The sequence below is a fragment of the Marmota flaviventris genome, chromosome 12, assembly GCF_047511675.1.
Source record: "Marmota flaviventris isolate mMarFla1 chromosome 12, mMarFla1.hap1, whole genome shotgun sequence".
NCBI classification, from domain to species: domain Eukaryota; kingdom Metazoa; phylum Chordata; class Mammalia; order Rodentia; family Sciuridae; genus Marmota; species Marmota flaviventris.
Window position 1 is genome coordinate 11112234 of NC_092509.1, and position 17975 is coordinate 11130208.

The window sequence follows — 17975 nt, forward strand, 5'->3', positions numbered from 1 at the left end:
GGTAGCTGATGGGGCACTTTAGCCTGTCTGCTCTAAAGATTTTCTTAGGTGGGTTGTACCTGGCTAACACCTGTGTTCAGTGAACAGAATTGACCCACCTGTCAGCTGTGTGTCTGGATTGCCAAATGAGTCCGCCATTGCCCAAGCAAGCAGCCCATTTCCGTAATGACCGAACATGTATCTCAGTTCCATTAAAATGAAAACTGGCATGGACCTTATTTCATGTAGGAGGACCTTCACTGCATTTAGCAAGAGCTTCTCTTTCAGACTTTATACATTTTTAAACGGGTGGCAAGCCCCAGTTCTCTGTGTGGGTTTGAATGCTCATGTGTCTCTGTAATGCAGAGCAAGGGGGCAGCTCTGGGTCTGGTGGGTTCCTGATGCTGCCCTGTGGAGCTTTAAGGATTAGAGGGGCCTGGAAAGGATATTAAGTTGTAACCCAGTTTTTAAGCAGTATTACTGCTAAAGCCTTGCTATATTTTTTTGTGCTTCTGGGTTATGCTCACTTCTTACGTGGAAGAGCTGTGACTCTCATGGAGGTCCCCTACTGCAGCTGGGAGTGCCTTGGAAGGGCCATCTGTTCAGTTCCCCATGGACTGCCTTCTCAGTGTCATGCTCAGCCTGGGCACAATGTTAGGGAGTGGACTTGGAAAGGGTCTTGAAGCTAAATCTTGCACCCTGCCTTGTGCTGATCTGGTAGCCCTGACCTAGGATTGGGCCCTCTTGCCCAGGGATGTCCCCAGGCGAGGCCATTTCGTTGTGGAGGAGCAGAGGCTGAGAGAGGTTCTGACAGTTCAAGACCACACAGCCATTCAGGAGAGGTCTCGGGTCTGGTGGGAGGCAGGTGTCAGACTGTTCTTAAGCCCCAACCCCATCCCGTGGGTGTGGGAACCCTGCTAAGCTGCAAGTCCCCTCTTGGTGACCACTGTCACGAGGACTCTCAGGTCATGCAGGCTTGAAGGGTCGTGAGGAAGGGAGGTGAGCGGCACATTCTGTACAGCTGAGCTGGAGGGCAGGGACGGACTCGACAGGTAAAGCAGCCTCGTGAGACGTGGGGCTTTCCACGCCTCACACTACTGTTATATTCCCAACCCTGAATCTAGTCTTTAGACAGTTCAAATATATACCAGACAGAGTCACGGCCACTGTGGACGCTGTCAGCATGGTGCCATGTGTCCCTTTGGGCTTCTGTTGACCGGGAGTGGAGTTTCCTCTCTTGCCCATTCTTGCGAGTTCTCTATATCATAACAACTTGGAAATGATGTGAAGAACATGTCTCCTTCTTTAGTAAGAGCTTTTGACTCAGGTCTCTTAACAAACAGCAGAGAGTTGAGTGACTCTGTCTCCTGGTAATCAGTAAGGGCCACAGGAATGGTGTTGCGCATCGATGGTGGTGGGAGTGCTGGTGGACGGGGGCGGGCTCATGGTGGTGGTGACAGGTGGTGGTGATGGAGGTGGTGGTGGTTATGGAGGAGATGGTAGTGATGGTGGTAGTAGTGGTGATTATTGGTGGTGATGATGGTGGGGATAGCCATGAGGTGGTGGCAATTGTAGCACTGATGGTCTGGTGGCTTCCATGGACTTAGGAAGAGGTGTATGAGCTCATCCCTCTTTCCCTGGACAGGTGCCAGTGGAGATTCCTCCACCCCTGATTCTGAGCCATGAACCTGGACCACATATGCAAGTGACCACTTTTCCACTGTGAAAACACAACTCTAGGGCGGATTTTTATGTACAATCCTGAAAATATGAGAGTTTACTGAAAAGTAACCAAATTTCAGTTGGTGGGTTAGTGGCTTCCCTAGGACCTCGGGTGGTTGGTGTTTGTGGAGGGACACTGGACTCCGGTGAAGGGACATTGGACTCCGGTGGAGTGTCAAGGCAAGGAAGGTTCTGGAATGATGCAGAGTTGGGCTCTTCCTGGAAGCTGCCCCCTCAGGGCATGTGGTTTCTGATATGCCCATGCGCTGCCGCCCTAGCATTGTCTGCAGGGCGTGTTGACAGCATGCGTGCACACCCACACGTCCCTGCACACAGGCTGCTTATCCTGCCACGTGCCTAGGACCTAGGGTGAGCACTGGAAATCCCCCTACTTTTGCAATTTGTGATCACTCACAATTTAATTATTTTGCATGGTAAATTTTTGCTGGGGGAGAACAGATGCTTCAAACCTCATCTTCTGTTGAAATATTGTCAGAGCAAATCAATGAGTATATACCAAGGACAGGGCCGTCAGCGAAGTGCTGAGTGGGCAAGCATCACCGTCAAATTAGTGCTCATCTGCCCGCATTCCCATCCCTCCCGAGGCTTGCTTCCCTTTGATGCCACGTCAGAACAATTTCCCAGCCTTCCCTCCACACCTCGCACGCGTAGAAGATGAGCTTCCAGAAATCCTCTTTGGTGTCCCCTGAAAGGCGGAGTGACCCACAGAAGCCAGGCTTACTCTAAGCAGCTTAGCATCAGGAATCTGAGGAAACCAAATCTCCACTTTTATGCAGAAATCAAAGACTAGCATAAGGAACCAGCAAGTTAATAACTTTCTAAATAAAAGCAGCTCAAGATTGCGCAGCTGATTCAGTGAGAGAGAAATTGAGATGAAATCACTCCCCATCACATGGCTGATGGTGGACACTCCTGTTTCCTCTCAGGTTTGTTTCTCATTGAACATCCCTGTAGTCGTCAAGTGCAGATGATGTGCTGCCTGTTGTTTTGCACCCTGTTTCCATCTTGAAATATTAAAATACCCCCTGCTGCCTCCTACCAGGAGTGGGCATCTGAGGGCTACTGACTACCCCTATGTGTGCTCTGTGGCTGCTGGGCACCTCCCGTTAGAGAGGGGCAGCATTGTGGAGGACGAGCTGCTGTGTAGTCCGCATTGGCCTGAGACACTGGCTGAGTGGCCACACGAAACCTGGGTGACGTCCACCCACGGGAAGAACAGGGGTGAGGATGGGACTTTGGTGTCAGACAGACTTGTCTTTGCTTCTGAATCCACACGGTTGTGTTTCGCACCTAGAAGAATTTCCTCAGCTTTCTGCAAGCCCCAGTTTTTCATTTGCAAAGTGGAAATCACAGTCTCCCTTGTGGGGCCTCCTTGCAGGTGAAATGGATGACGTGCGGCTCTGTGCCAGGCACCCACAGAGCTCCCAGGTGGTGGTGGCATCCCTGTTTACAGAAACAGAGATGCTGGTTCACTTGTTCACCCAGCACGCCCTCAGTGCCTATCCTGTGGCTGGCACCAGGCCCGCTCTTGGCAAGACAGGTGGATAAGGCTCAGCACCCACCAGGTGGGTCTCATCACTTCCAGGGCCCAGGCAAGTGAATAGGCAGACAAGACGCCTGTGTCACAGGCGCATGATAGGGAAGGTGAGCTTTGGGGTGCTCCTGTGAAGCGGAATAGAAAAACCCAGAGGTTGGCGCCAGAAAAGACCGGCTCCCACCTGCCTCCGCTGCAGGTGGGCCTCAAGGCCTTGGCAGGTCACTTAAGCTCTCGGTGTTTCCCTCTCCACATGGGTGACTCACTCTGTGTGTCATCGAAAAGCTTGGGGATCATGCACGTAAACCTGGGCACGTGGCAGACACTAGCAGTGGTCATCGTGCCTGGAGGCTGCAGTGAACCTGAAATGAACCCAGAGCAGACAGGCTCAGCGGGTGCTTGGGACGGTGGGGTCGCATCTCATCACAGCGTGACTCTCAGCAAACTGGTCCTCTACATAGCGAGTGTGGCTATGTGAGTTGAAGAGCAGCTCTCAAGGAAGTGCGTTTCCTGGCCATTCCGTAAACACTGGAGAATGGTGGCTTGAGAAGACGTCAGCCCTGGAGGCCCTCAGAACGTAGAGTGACTGTCCTGCCTCTCAGATAGTTCACGCCGCGTGTTCCGTGACCCCACAGAGCAGCGGGGACCAACCTGCTCGGCAGGCCGCCAGTGCATGTGAAGGCTTCTTCCTTCATAGATGTAGGAGGCTGCTCCCTGTCATTCGTCTCCACCCTGCAGCTCAAGGACAGGCACTCACGTGGTGTGCTGAGGAGCAGCGGGCGGGTGGCCTCCACTGAACCTCAGTATGCCCTCTCACAGGTGTTCCAGCACAGCAACCAGGGATCCTACTGACCATGAGTTGGGTCATGGACTCTCCCACTCAAAACCCTTCGATGGCTCCTATCTTCCTTGGGGTCAACACCAAAGTCCTTACAAGTCCGTGTGGCTCTGACAACCAAGCCCATCCCACACCCTCTCTCCTTGTCTCCTTGGTTTCCCACTAGAATGTCCCTTAGACTTGGAGTGCGTGGCACCTCAGGGCCTTAGTGCTGGCCAGGAACTCCCTCTGCTTGGAAGGGGTATAACTTGGGAAACCCAGCGGGTAGCACACCCTTAGCGCCATCCAGACGTGAAGCTGGCCCCAGTAGCTGATGGCTGGTGGACTGCAGGATTAAGAGGCACTTTGGGAGCCATGAGGCTGTGACGTTGCTGGTGACCATCCTGATGGGGCTCTGGCCAGTGTCCTTAGAATGATTCTTTTTTTTTTTTTTTGGTGGTACCAGGGACTAACCCAGGTGCTGTACCACAGACCTACATCCCCAGACTTTAAAATTTTTATTTTGAGACAGGGCCTCGCTAAGTTGCTGAGGCTGGCCTAGAACCTGCCATCCTCTTGCCTCAGCTTCCCGAGTGGCCTCGATTACAGGTGTGGCCACCACACCCCTGAGAATGACCTTTGCTAAATTCCCCGAGGCAGCTTCTGGCCATTGCTTCCAGTGCTCTTGGCAGTTTGTGGGAAGGGTTGTCAGTGGTCAGCACCGAGTTGGGGCACCTGCCTGGACACCTGCTCACTGCCTTTGCTTCATCCAGGGTGTGCCCTGGGAGAGAGCCGGCGTGGGAGAAGAGTCAAGTCCAGAGGTGCCCTGTGGCTAGTGTTTACTGCCTGTGACTGAGGAAAGGCATTGTTCAAAGTGACAAGCTTGTTGAAACTTTTAATTTAGGACAAGATCCGTGGGAGTGGCCCTGTTGGCAAATGGCCTTTGGGCCCTGGGGCTGTGCAGGCATTCAGGGGGGGCAGAGTGTGCTCGGGCTAGAGGTGGCTCCCTGGGACCTTGTCCCCCACCCAAGACCTCCGGGGGAGAGGTTTGTGGCCAGGGTGTACCTGCCTGGCAAGGGCCACCAGGACAGAAGCCTGAGGAATGGTGTCCTGAGACCTCTGCCACAGAGCTTCCCGGGAAGCTTTCTAGTTCTTTAGGAATCTGCTCACGAGGCGAGTCCCTGTGGGAGGGGAGCCCGGCTTCTGCAGTGACTCCATATTCATCCCTTGTTTGGGGGCAGGGGACCCATCACAGGACCCCCACTTTATGGCAGATGTGGCTGTGCGGCCAGCGTGGGGAGGTGAACTCTGCCTCCGTGGCCTCGGGAGGTGTCACGGGCTCTACCTGGATGTGCGTGTTGGAGGAAACAATCTTAAAATCAAATCTCGGGCACTGGCTTGTTTCCCAGTTGATGTGAGGTGGCGGCCCCACTGCGGCTAGAGTGTCGATTCTCAGAAGCTCCCCTGGGGGGTCGTGGCCTGGAAACCAGCCCCTTCCCCTGATTCACTCTGGCAAGGGAGGGCTGGGGCTGTGGGGAGAGGTCCTGGCTTATCCGCCTTGAGTCTCATGGTCTTTCTTCTCTCTTCTGCTTTGGGGTCCCAGCTGAGGTGCTGAAACAGAGGTTAGAAGACCTGGAGCGAGAGTCAGGCGGGCTGCAGCTGGGGCTCCCCTCGAGGCAGCCGGCTCTGCACAGCTTCCTGGGCCACCTGGCGGTGCAGGCCCAGGCCATCCTGCAGGTTGCTGCTCAGCAGTGAGTACTTGGTGGTCACCACCACACCCCCTCATCTTCTCTTGGGCTGGGAGGGGCTTGGCCGTGGAAACCTCCCAGTTGCTTTTTTCTGGGAGGTGTCCCTTGTTGGGGCAGGTGGGTCTTTCCAGAGGGAGGTGTCCTGGGGGTCATGCTGCTGGAGAAAGAAGCCCTTTCTGCTGTTTGATTGACAGGAGAGAGCCTCAACTAGGGCCTGGGGCAGCGAGGTACTGGCTTGCACTGGGAGCCAAGGGTCCAAGAAGGTGGTGGTGGTGGGGCTGTCCAGGCAGTGGGGTCTCCTAAGCATCCTGTGAGTTTCATGGGTGGCCCCACAGTCCTGAGCTTATCTCTGGCTCCTGAGCAGATTTGCTGCTGACCCCCAGGCTCCCTGGTATTGGCACTATAGTTGTTGTCTGAGTTTGTGGGCTGGTGTTTCCAACATCCTGGGGCTCCCATCCACAGACGTTCAGGTCCCTCATCAGATGGTGCAGTGTTTGCACGAGCCTGTGCACATCCCCCGGGGTCCTAGACCACCTCTAGGGACTTTCCACACCTAACACAATGGGAACACCCTGTGTGGTCCACCACACTGTTAAGGGAATATCGACAGGCAACCCAGCCTGTGATGTTCAGCACCCATGCAACTCTTCAGGGACTGTTCTGGATCCATAGTTGGTTGAGCTGCAGATGTGGGACCTGCTGAGGAGGAGGGACATGGAGGGCACTGACCTTCAACCCAGTGGGCCTCAACCTGGCTGCATGCTGGAACCGCCAAAGGGTTTTAAAGCTATTGCTGTCCAGGCTCTGCCACAGATGAGCTAAGCCAGACTTCTGGGGGTGGGTCCCCGCTACTGGCATGTTTAAAAGGCGGGAGGGCCACTGTCTGCCTAACCCTTCCGTGGTGAGGCCTGAGCCGGGCAGGTGTCTCGTCAATGGCACGGACCGACTTGGGGTCTGCTCCTACTTGGGCATATGCGTGGACCCAGCAATCCTGCTCTGTTTCCTCTTACAGCTGCCCTCACGAGCACAAGGCCAACCTATCCCTGCTGAGCGCAGGGCACTGGCTGTGCGGTTCTTCTTGGTGCCTCCTTGAAGCCTGGCAGGACTGCAAGGCCCTCCTTCCCCGGGGTTGGCATCCCGGAGTGGCGTGCACGGTGGGGCACTGTAGGTCCTGTCCTGTCCGTGGGGGCCCCGAGGAATTGTGAGGTGGCCTCTTAGGGGCAAGCTCCACTCCAGTCCCATTCTCCGCAGGCTGAGGCTGGGCTTGCTCCCCCCGGTCCTCCGCCTGGTCACGGGGACTCTTCCAGCCTGACCTTCTCCATAGTTCTTCCTTTATCCTGAGCTCTTTCTCATTCCCACCCAAGTCTGCACAGCCCGGGTATTGTCTCTATCTGTTTAACAAACACGTGCGTAACAGTTACTGAGTGCTCTCGGTAACTAGTTTAATTTCTGTTGCAATAAAATGTGCACAACATACAACCCACCTGTAGTCACCCACCGTCTGGTGCACAGAGCAGTGGTGCCAAGGACACTCCTGTCACCACTGTCCATCTCCAGGACGTTTTGTCTCACAGAACTGAAACTCTGCCCCCTCTAACAGCACCCCCACTCCCTGCCTGCAGACGTCACTGTTCCTTCTGTGCCTCTGAGACTCTGGGTGCCTCCCGGAGGTGCGGTCACAGTGTGTGTCCTTAGTGACTGGCATCTGTCCCTTGGCATGACGTCCCTGAGGTCCACCATGTTGCAGCAGGTGTCAGACGTCCTTCCTTCTGAAGGCTGATAGAGTTTCACTGTGTGGATGGCCTTCGGTTGGTGTGTCCCTTCGCCTGTAGACAGGCAGGAGTTGTCACTTAGTTGTCATGGCGATTCTGGGGGCTAGGTACCTCTGTGTATTGATGGCCACAAGTACCGGAGGTCTCCCCTAACCACCCACGTCCATGTCTGGATGGAAGGGTGAGGTGGCCAGGCCCAGGGCTTGGGCAGGCCCAGTAGTGGGTGATCGGCCCCCAGGCCACCTCTCCCGGGCATTTGGCAGAGGCTTGTCCATTCAGCCTGTGTTTCAGTCAGCGTTTGGCTGCTGTGGCCAAAAGACCTGACAAGAACAGGTTTAAAGGAGGACAAGTTTATTAGTCACTCATGATTTCAGAAGTCTCAGTCCGTAGATGGCCGATTCCATGGCCCTGGACCCAAGATGAGGCAGAACATCATGGTGGGTGGGCATGGCAGAGCACAGCAGCTGGGCATATGGCACCAGGAAGCTGAGACCGTTCTCTTAGTGGGGTCAAGAAATATACTCTAGGAGCCCCAGGGACGCACCTCTTCCAGCCACACCCACCTGCCTCACGCCACCCAGTGGTTCCTGTCAGGGACCAACGCACTGATTAGGCTGATCACTTTCCCTTTAAGCCTTCTTGCACTGTCTCTCACAGGTGTTCTGGGGACACCTCCCATCTGAGCCACAGCAGCCTGGCATGCAGGGTGGACAGAGTGTGAGGCTTTTGCTATAGTCTTGGCTTTGCTCCTCACAGAACGGGATCAACCAAAATAAAGCTGGTATCCTGCATTTATGACTGTATTAGGTCATGACGTGGGACATTGCACCATCCGGGTGGTCTCAGACACCTCCAGGTGTCGGGTGCCCTCAGTGTCACAGCTCTGCCCTCCGCTTGTCCCCAGTGCCTGCCCACGCCTCAATCTCCCTCGGGACACCTCCCTGGCCTTTTCTGAGTTTGTCTTTTCACCCACAAAAGTATCTGTCGCTTTATCCATGCCTTGTCCACGTGTGTTGCCCTCTCCCCATTCAGCCCTTCTCCTGAGTCCCCATCTCAGTGGCCTCTCCTGTGTGGTTCCCCAGGAGGACTGCAAGGCTGCCCTGGCTGACCCTTTCCTGGGCCCCAGCCCTGACCTCCAAGTCCAATGGCTCCTCTGGTCAGATCCTCTCATTCTAACCCTCATCAGAGAACAAGGGGGCGGGTCAGATCGTGCTCCTGAATGTGGTCATTTTTTATTCTCTTGCCTTTGCTTTTGCCACGGCCACCTGTTCTGTAATTGCCATAGCTAGACGACAGTGCATTGAAGTCCTCTTATTTATTACCTCCTCCTAATGCATGTTAACATGATTGCATAGTTACCAATTAAAGAAGCCTGTCCTTCAGCAAGCCAGCTGCCCCTGCGGCCAGTGACCTGGCTGGACTCCGGGCCTCCTGGGAGGGAGGCGCCTGCAGTTCTCCCAGAAGCCACCAGGGGGCGCGGACACAAAGTTCCCCTCAAGTCAGGAACTTTCCAAGGAATTGGCTGTTCCTGTAGAAATAAACCAGTAGCATTAACTGGTTAAGTCTCAACACTAACACAGATAAACACCTCTCCGCCTCTCTGGGAGCAGGTGTACCTTTGAGACTCTGATGAGAGCTGTGGACTTCCATCAGCAGCCACGTATGCTCATGCAGGCACATTATGGGGGGCTGCCTTTGGGGACCCTGTGTTCCTGGTGTGGCTCTGGTGTGGGTGTCCCTCTGTTTGGCACTCACTCCCGGGGACTCTCCCCTCAGTGGGGACAAATGCAGATGCTTTGTAATTCTCCTACCTGCTGAAGCAGCTCCTCCTGTCTCTTAAGGATGCCTTGGGCAGAAGGCACAGATGTCCAGGTCATTTTTAGTCACTAATTTTCACGCAGTCTAGTTCAAAGTGTCCCCTGCCTGGGTTCTGATCCCGTCCCTCCGTCACCACAGCCTCCTTGGTCAACAGGCTCTGTGCCTTCCGTATGCAGGGGTCCATGTGCTGGCTCTCCTGCAGGCCCAGGTGGTTCCCCAGAGGCCCTCCTAACAGGGAGTGGCAACCGTGCCTGGCTCAGGTGGCATTCACTGAGTGAGGCAGGCCACGTGCACCTTCCTGGGTATGAGTCAGGTGGCTGCCATGCCCACGGGACCATCATTACACATGTGCCAGGCAGTGTTTCTGAATCCTGAACTGGAGCTGAAGGGGGGGGGTGACCCAGAAGGGACACTGGCATGTGGTGTCCCACTCCTGGAGTCCCACTCCAGAGCCTGTCATGGCTTTGGGAAGAGCCAGGAGAAGGGAGAAGGGGAGGAGTAAGTCGACTGGGCCACAGGGGCTCCCGGGGCTTGCTCTGGAATTAGTGGGTCATAAACTATAACTCCCAGACAAAGCTCTCCCAGGTCCCCCCTTGGTTCAGACCCAGCCGCAGCCTGTCCTGAGGCCACCATAACCGCCCAAGCCCAGGCACACATCCTGCTTCCCTCCTGGGGGTGTTTCCAGGAGTGGAACGAGGAAGGATGTGACTTCTATTGCCTTCTCCCTCTGGTGTTTAGACCAACCACGTCCGCAAGGAGGAACACTGAGATTGCTTGGATCATCCAGGCAACTGTCCCATGTCCCATTCTGCTCCGAGTGGCCCAGGTAACTTGCGACGTTGTTAGTTGGTTGAGGAAGCTCTTTTGAGATTTGCATCACTCTTCGGGGCTCTAGGACTGGCTGGACTTCTCCTTGAGGGACAGAGCCACACGCAGGTGGTGTGTCGTGGATTTGGTCCAGAGTGTCACCAGGTGGTGACTACGGTGCTCTTCAGAAGGGCTCACTTGGCTCTGCTAGACCCAGTGGCCTCCCTCCAACCATGGAGGGCAGCCAGCACTGACCTGGAGGTTTTGGTCCTTTTTGAGACTAGAATTGTCTGGGCCCAGCAGTGGCACAAAACAGCTGTTTCCCTGGCCCCACGAAGACTGACCCCACCAGAGGCTCTTCCTCTCACCCATGAGGCTGTGCAAGCCAGGTACCACCCTGGCAGTGGGGCAGGACCTCGTGGGCAGAGCTGGGCCCCTGCTCCAGCCCTCTGCATTCTCAATGGCAAAGGCTTCTGGAGGTGCCAGCCTGCAAGGTCAAGGGCATTGTAGGCCCTGAGCTTGGGTGCTATGCTGGCAAGGAGGTGGTGTGTGGCTCCTCTTGGGCCACACCCCCTGCAGCCTGCACGGGATCTGCAGCCTGCACGGCACTGGGGCTGCAGCCCCCTTTCAGTATCATGGGACAGCCACCCACAACGGCTGCATCCTGAATGTGACCAGGGAATGGGGAGTTGTCTCCTGTGCAGTTTACAGCCCCTCTTTTCTTTGGCAAAGGATCTTATTTTAACAATAGGTTTTGTTCTTCAAATTATTGCTGGCAGGGACAGTGGAGTAGGAAGACTCAGGTTTTTGTTGGTACTGGGCACGCCCAGATGGGGCCAGTGTGAAGCCCTGGGTTTGAGCATGGGTTCTCGGACACCGGGTCCCTGCTGGCACTGTGCACTGTGGGGTTTCAGTTCTCGCTGCTGCGGGTTTGCTCATTCCACATCCTGATCAGCTTGCAGCCACGATGCTAATTGGCACCGACATGGGGGATTACGGGTGGAGACTCGTGGAATGTGAAGGGAACATCCTCCGGGCAGAGGGAGCCTGGTGCTGAGGACAGAGGACGTGGAAGGTGCCTCATTATCGAGTTGCGCCGTGTCCTCTGAGGAGCCCTTTTGTACATGAGAGTGAGCTAGAGAGGCCCGTGGCTGGTCATGAGGGCTTTTCTCATGGATTAAGTAATGACTGTGATTAACCATCACTCGGAGCATCCCCAGCAACGCACTGGAGCTCCTCCGTGGCTGTCTGCGATTTCCTTCAGTGACTCCCACCCCACCCAGGGGGCGTCTATTCAGGAAATTCAAGAAACTTTTTTTTTTAATTTAATTTTTAATTTTTTTTAGTTGTCGATGGACCTTTATCTTATTTATTTACATGTGTTGCTGAGGATAGAACCCAGCCCCCCACCCCGTGCTGAACCATCGTCTACCACTGAGCCCCAGCCACAGCCCCTCAGGAAACTCTCTGAATTAGCACAAGCGGAGCAAATTGGGAAATGAATGAGTGCAAAGAAAGACCAGAGGGGGAAGAACAATGCAAAATTTCAGGTTTCTAGGCTGCGGCTCTTTCCTTCAGTCCACAGACGTTGGCTCAACCTTCCCCGTGCTGGGCAGTGGGGCAGTACTGAGAGCTGGCTCCATCTGCCTCATAGTCAAGGACGGGCATGTGCCGGGCCATGGGGCCCAGAGAGGATGCACACCCTCTCCCACAGCCAAGGGGCCAAGGGCCTCATGGAGCCATGAGGCTGTGTGGCATCCTCAGGCCCGCTGGCCCTTGACCTTCTCCACCCTGTGCAGGACAACATGTCCATCACTCAGGAGTTCCTGTTTCCTGAGGCAAGTGTGGAGATGCCAGGAAGGGCACAGCAAGCTGCCCGAGGAGAGGTACTCCCTCTCCTTTCCCAGGTGGCCCCAGTGGGAGGACAGGGCCTGCACACAGTAGGTGCTCAGCGTCACATCTTGCACAAGCTTGACTATCACATCCGCCTTGGAGGGAAGGCCTCATTGTCCTTGCCCTCCCCGTCAAGAGGATGGAAGACTTGATGGCCGGTCAGTCCAAGGACACAGTTGGACGACTGTGCCTCTGCCTGATGTCTGGCCCCTGGGAGCAGCCAGCAGACCACTTCTCACCAGGTGGATGGGATGTCACCTGCACTGGGGGCAATCCAGGAGGCTGAGGAACCTGGGCAGCTCAGCAAGACCCTGTCTCCAAATAAAAGTCCAGAGGGCTGGGCCGGGCCGAGCCCCTGGGTCCAGCACCGGGCACTCTGGTGAGAACCGCAGTGTGGAGTGGCCTGCTCCGCCCCTCTCCTGGCATCTCACTGAGCCTCCTCTGGCAAACCTCCCCATCTCCCATGACAGCTCCCTCGTCGGCAAGCTCAATACTGACATTTCCTTCAGGTCTGACAGACACAGTGGAGCCCAGTGAAGGGGCACGTCCCCAGCGCAGGTGGTCAATGTCACCATAGCTAAACGCTTCTTGTTACTACTGCTGTTATTTGCCTTTAAGCCCAGCAGGTAGTCTTCTCAGTCGTGGGGAATGCCCTGGTAAGTGGCCATCCCCAGAGTGTCCAGGGCTCTGCATGAGTTGGGCCCTGGAATGGAGGCATGCTCTCCTCTCCACAGGGCTGAGGCCCCCTGGGGAGCTGCGCTGACATGCTCCTCGTCTTCTCTTGAGCACGTGGATGGTGGGCTCAGCTGAGGTCTGAAGCCAGGATGTCCCGCCTTGGCGCTGGGTCCGGGGCGAGCTCCCTGGGTGGAGCATGTCTCCATTGCAGGGTGATGTGTCTGTTGATAGATTTGCTCCTGCTCCACAGAAGGACGGAGTCTGTTTACCACGGTGTCCTCAGCAGCAAGCACAACCCCTAGCACTTGGTAGGTGGGCTCAGTAATACTCTCCTGAAGGTGTACCTAGGATGGGATGGGAATGGAAGGGGACAGAAGCACAACACTTCTGAGGCTTGTTACTCACTGTCTTGAACCTTCTGTTACTGTAACACAATACCCGACGCTGGGTGATGTGTAAAGAAAACAAGCTCTTTTGGCTTATGATTCTGGCAGCTGGAGGACCCAAACAGCATAGCACTGACTGGGGGTGAGGGCCCCTGGCTGCATCATGACATGGCAGGAAGCAGAAGGGGAGAGAGAATGTGCAGAGGACAGTGAGCAGGGAGCCAGCTGGCTTCCGACAGCTCACTCTTAGTCACCATCCCTTTCCTCAGGGCAGGAGCCCACTCCCCAGAGAGCAGCACTCACCCTCTCACAGGCCCCAACACCTCCTCAGGGCCAGCTCAGTGAGAGCTCCCTAAGCATTTCCTCTATAGGACTGTGGGGTGCGGTCCTGCGTGAATCTGTGGAGGGGCAGAGGGCCTGTGGCCATGCACGGGCAAGCACCTGCAGCTTCAGGCTCCCCCTGACGAGCCGGGAAGGAGGAAGACAGGCAGGCATAGTGTGCGGGGTTTGAGTTTATGCTTCAGGCTGTCTGAGGTGTGGATCCCTGCAGGGGACGTGCCCTCGTAGTCGAGGTATTGGTGGGATTTGTTTGGAACTGTGGGCAGGTTGGTGGGGGGCATGTTCAGGTCACAGTGTAGCTGCTTAGCATGTGTGGAAACAAGTGGAAAACGTGTTTTATTTTTGTTAGAAAACAGTGGGTGCTCACCCTCGCAGCCCTAGACAAGACTGGCCTGAGAGGAGAGCTGATAGCCAGTCTGTGTTTTCCTATTTCAGGCGCATGTTGTTGTAAACAGTTGGTTCACATTGTGCGTATTGCCGTAAAATCTGCCCTCATGAGAAGGCAGTGGGCAGGGGCATTCTCCACCGTGCTGCCTCGTTTCCTGACCTAGTTTAGCGGCTGCTGGCCCCTGGGGGCCCAGGTTTGCTGGTTGACCTCCTTAGGTCGGGGTTCACCACTCTGGCCCTCAGGTGGCTGTGTGATTGGGCCCTCAGAGCAAGGCCACTAGGAATCCTGTGATGTCTCTGTAGCACTCTGTGCACAGCCATGCGGTTCACGTAGGCTAGGTTCTGAGAGGTGGAGTGTAGAATCCAGTCCTGCTGCGTTCCAATCCCACGCTCTGCTCTCACCAGGGACTCGGCTTACAGGGACCTGTGACTGTTGGTCGGTGGGCAGTGGCATTTGTTGCTGCTTGGGTTTGCATTTAGACCATCGTTGGTGACAGCTGCGTCTTTGACCCTGTGTAATTCCCTCTCTGTGATGCCTGGTGGGTCTTGTGTCTCTCTCTCCATCGATAGAGCTTTCTGAAGGAGCCGGATCTCGCGTTCCGCACCCTCCTGGCTCTGCCTTCCCCACGGCCACTGCCTTGGAGTCTGGTTGACATGTCCCTCAGACGGGATCCTTGCACTTTGGACAGGGTTCTGCTCTAAGTTGTTCCTGCATCGAGGTAGAAATTGAGTGCTGTAAGGCTGTGGAGCCAACTTTGCGGCCGATGCATGGGGGGGCTTGGAGGAGGGTGCTGGCTCCCGCAAGAGCCGGGGTGTCCCCAGGGTTCTAAGGGGCTTTGAGGAGCCTTTCGGCAAACTGCTCTGCAGAGCCCGGCCCCAAGCCTCTCTCATCACCCCAAACTGTTTCGGGTCTCTTCTGCCTGGCGTTTGCTGTTTTCGGTGCAAGTCAGTGAGGTCCAGTGGAACAGAATGGGCATCTTGCTCGTGACCTTAACAGGTCTAGAAGTGACAGTAAACAAAAGTAAAAGGCAGGTGAAACCGACTTTCCAATATGTCCAACTGTCCATGGGAATGTGTGCTGGGCGTGAGGCCTCCCTAGTGAGTTACCGCACACTGTTTTCACACGCAGTCTTTAAAATCGGATGTGCATTTTACACTCCCACTACAGCTTAGTTTGGGCTAATCATGTGCCAGGTGCTTGGTAGCCACATGTGGCTGGGGGGTTGCTGTCTGGCAGAGAGCAGGTCCGATGGGTGGAATCCGCCTGGAAAAAAAGCTAGAGCCTCGACGGCGTGATTAACAGAAACGCACCGGGGGCTCCCTCAGGGGTCAGAGCAGCTGGGCTGCTCTGTGAAGCTTCTTGCTCTTAAAAAACCTGTGGTCCTGGGGACATCCACTTCTGCACCCCTGTGCCAATATGTGTGTGTTCCTTTAGGGCCTGCAGCGAGGACACCCAAGCCCCACCTGGAGGAGAGCCGTGGCCCCGGGAGCCCACAGCCCAGGACGGCCTGCGTGTGACTGCCGCGCGGCGGGACTGGCTGCTTGGGGAGCGGCAGCAGCTGCAGGTGAGCCAGTGAAGAGCCCTAGACAGGCCAGGTGTTTCCTTGTCCACGGAAGTCCACTGCGCAAGGGGGTCTCAGCTTTGCTTGATTGGAAAGGAAAGGGGTGGGAGTGACTGGAGGGCTTGCGGGGAGGCAGGTGCGAGGAGACGTGAGATCCAGCTCTCATGCTTCATTATGGTCACCAGTCAGGGGTCTGCACAGTCGCTGAGAATGTCCAAGTCGACAGAAAAACAATGTTAGCCCAGGGGCTTCGTGCTGGAGGCACGGTGATGCCAGAGCACAGTGTGGGCAGTGCTCAGGGAACGGCGGAGGCCCACACTCCACAGCCTTCCTGAGTGCCCACCACGTGCAGGAGGCCCTCTGTGCTCGGGACCACTGGGGGCTAGCACTGTGCCAAGAACCTAAATGGGTGACTGGTGTGTTTGGGTGCAGCCCAGGGTGGTGGGTTGAGGAGTGAGGCTGGAGCAGAAACTTTGGGGAGGGGCTGAGCAGCTGGAGCAGGGGTGCTGGGCTGAGGGCCAGGGCCTCTTCAGGGCCTGGGCTTTCCGCTGACTGCGGTGGGGACCCCTGGGGTGTTTAGGCAGTGAAACGACCAGGTCTGACCACACATTAAAGAATCACGGTGGCTTCCATCTTGGGATTGGGATAGAGGTCTCCTGTGGAAAATAGCATGCAGTTTCCTCCAGATAAAAAAAAAATAGAACCTCTGCATGACCCAGCAGTCTGACTCTGGGCATGTTTCTCAAAAACTGACAGCACGGACTAGAAGAAGTTTCTGGACCCCACGTTTATGGGGACATTGTTCACAATGGGCCAAAGTGACAGCAACCCTCGGGTTCTGCAAGAAGTGAATGGATGAACAAAATGCGGTGTGGACATTTGAGGGAGTATTATGCAGGCTTTAAAAGGGAAGGAAGTCCTGACACCTGCTACAATTTGGATGAGCGTGGGGGAGTGAGATCAGCAGTCGCATCAGAACAAAGACTGCGTGATCCTACTTCACTGAGGTTCCTAGAGGAGCCGGGTGCATAGACAGCAAGTGCTGGGTGCTTGGTGCCAGGGGCGGGGGAGTTGGTGTTTATGGGGCAAACAGAGTTCCAGTTAGAGGAGATGAAGGGTTCTGGGATGGGTGGTGGAGGAGACGGGGGACACTGGGTGTGTACCTCACCACCGAGCTCTGCACTTAGAGCTGGCTGAGGTGCCAGATCCTGTGTTGTATTTTACCACAGTTTAAAAAAAAAAAAAAGAGAGACAAGAAGGTGAGGAATGTGGCTGGTGTCGAGAGGAGCCAGAGGCTGGTCGAGGGGCCCTGTGGACTGTGCGGAGACTTGGGGTGCTGTTTCCCTTGACATTTCTCTCATTGCTCCTGGGCAGGAGGTGGTTCAGGAGGCAGAAGCACTAGAGAGCCTGTGGCCCGGGGGAGGAAAGAACATGCGCCAGGGATGGAGACTCTGGGGTGAGGCTGTGTCCTCCTCGGCCGGGAGTAGTGCCTGGAACATGGGGCTCGCACCCTGAGACTCTGATTTAATTCAGGAGCCTGAGGCGGTGCCGTGGTTTCTGGCCGTGACACGGTGCCCACACTGGTGCTCCGTCATCTGCTGCTGTTTTATTCATTGACCGCGAGCTCAGGTGACAGTTATGGGCCGTGTGGACCTGGGTTTGCTTCCTGGGTTTGCTTCAGGGGCCAGGCACCCCCCTCTGCAGCATCTCGGTGCCTCTCAACCTGCAGACCCAAGAGCCAGGTTTACATTTTCCTCTGTAAGCTCTTGTGTCTGGGGACAGAGCGGCCTTCCCTGTCCTGGCCTGTGGCTCAGGTCTCTGTGGGAAGCTTGCTGCCGTGTCCTTGCTGTCTGTCCATCTGGTGTGAAGTCAGCCCGTTGTTATGTGCTGCCCTTCCAGTCCGATCCGGGGCCTGCCCCCCTCGTTATTTGGTGCTCTGTCAACCCTCCAGAAATGGAAGGCCGCTGCGATTCTCCGAGGTCAGCCAGCTCTGAGCCTGCAGGCTCCGAGGGCCGACCGTGGCTCCGGTGCCTGCGCCTGCCCTCACCTACACCTGTCACCGTCAGCGTCCCTTTGCCTGGGGTGGGGTCAGTTCACCAACTCTGTCCTCCGGGTTCTCTGCAGAAAGAAATGGAAGCTCTTCAAACGAGGCTGTCTGTGCTGGAGGCTGAGGACCAGCGGCTGGGGCGGGAGCTGGAGGAGCAGGAGCAGCTGCTCCGGGGGCAGGGCTGTGGTGTGACGGAGCCCATGGCCCGGCTGCCCCTGGGCCAGCTGCAGGCACTCGGCAAGGCCCTGCAGGACATGCTGGCCGCAGCTGGTCAGCTGCACTTCCAGGCGGAGCCACCGGAAGACATAACAAGGTATCTTGCTTGGGGACTGTGGGCCGTGCCCCGTGGGGCTGGGTGAGGGAGGAGCTTGCTGGCCGCCCTGGGCTGCAGCTGTCCCCTAAGTTCTCCGTATGCTTTGACGGAAGCACTATCAGAGTCTCGGTGGGAAGGTTCTTCACGTGTGGGGC

The 17975-nt window shown here is 56.0% G+C and overlaps 1 protein-coding gene across 1 annotated transcript in view; it reads left to right on the top strand.

Annotated features, from left to right (window-relative positions):
• Positions 1 to 17975, top strand: part of Disc1 (DISC1 scaffold protein) — a 198672-nt gene that overhangs the window by 49831 nt on the left and 130866 nt on the right. The window contains exons 4-6 of the mRNA XM_027947986.2: positions 5677 to 5824; positions 15334 to 15463; positions 17585 to 17820. Of these exons, the coding sequence (XP_027803787.2) occupies positions 5677 to 5824; positions 15334 to 15463; positions 17585 to 17820 (514 nt within the window). The remainder of the gene's footprint in view (positions 1 to 5676; positions 5825 to 15333; positions 15464 to 17584; positions 17821 to 17975) is intronic.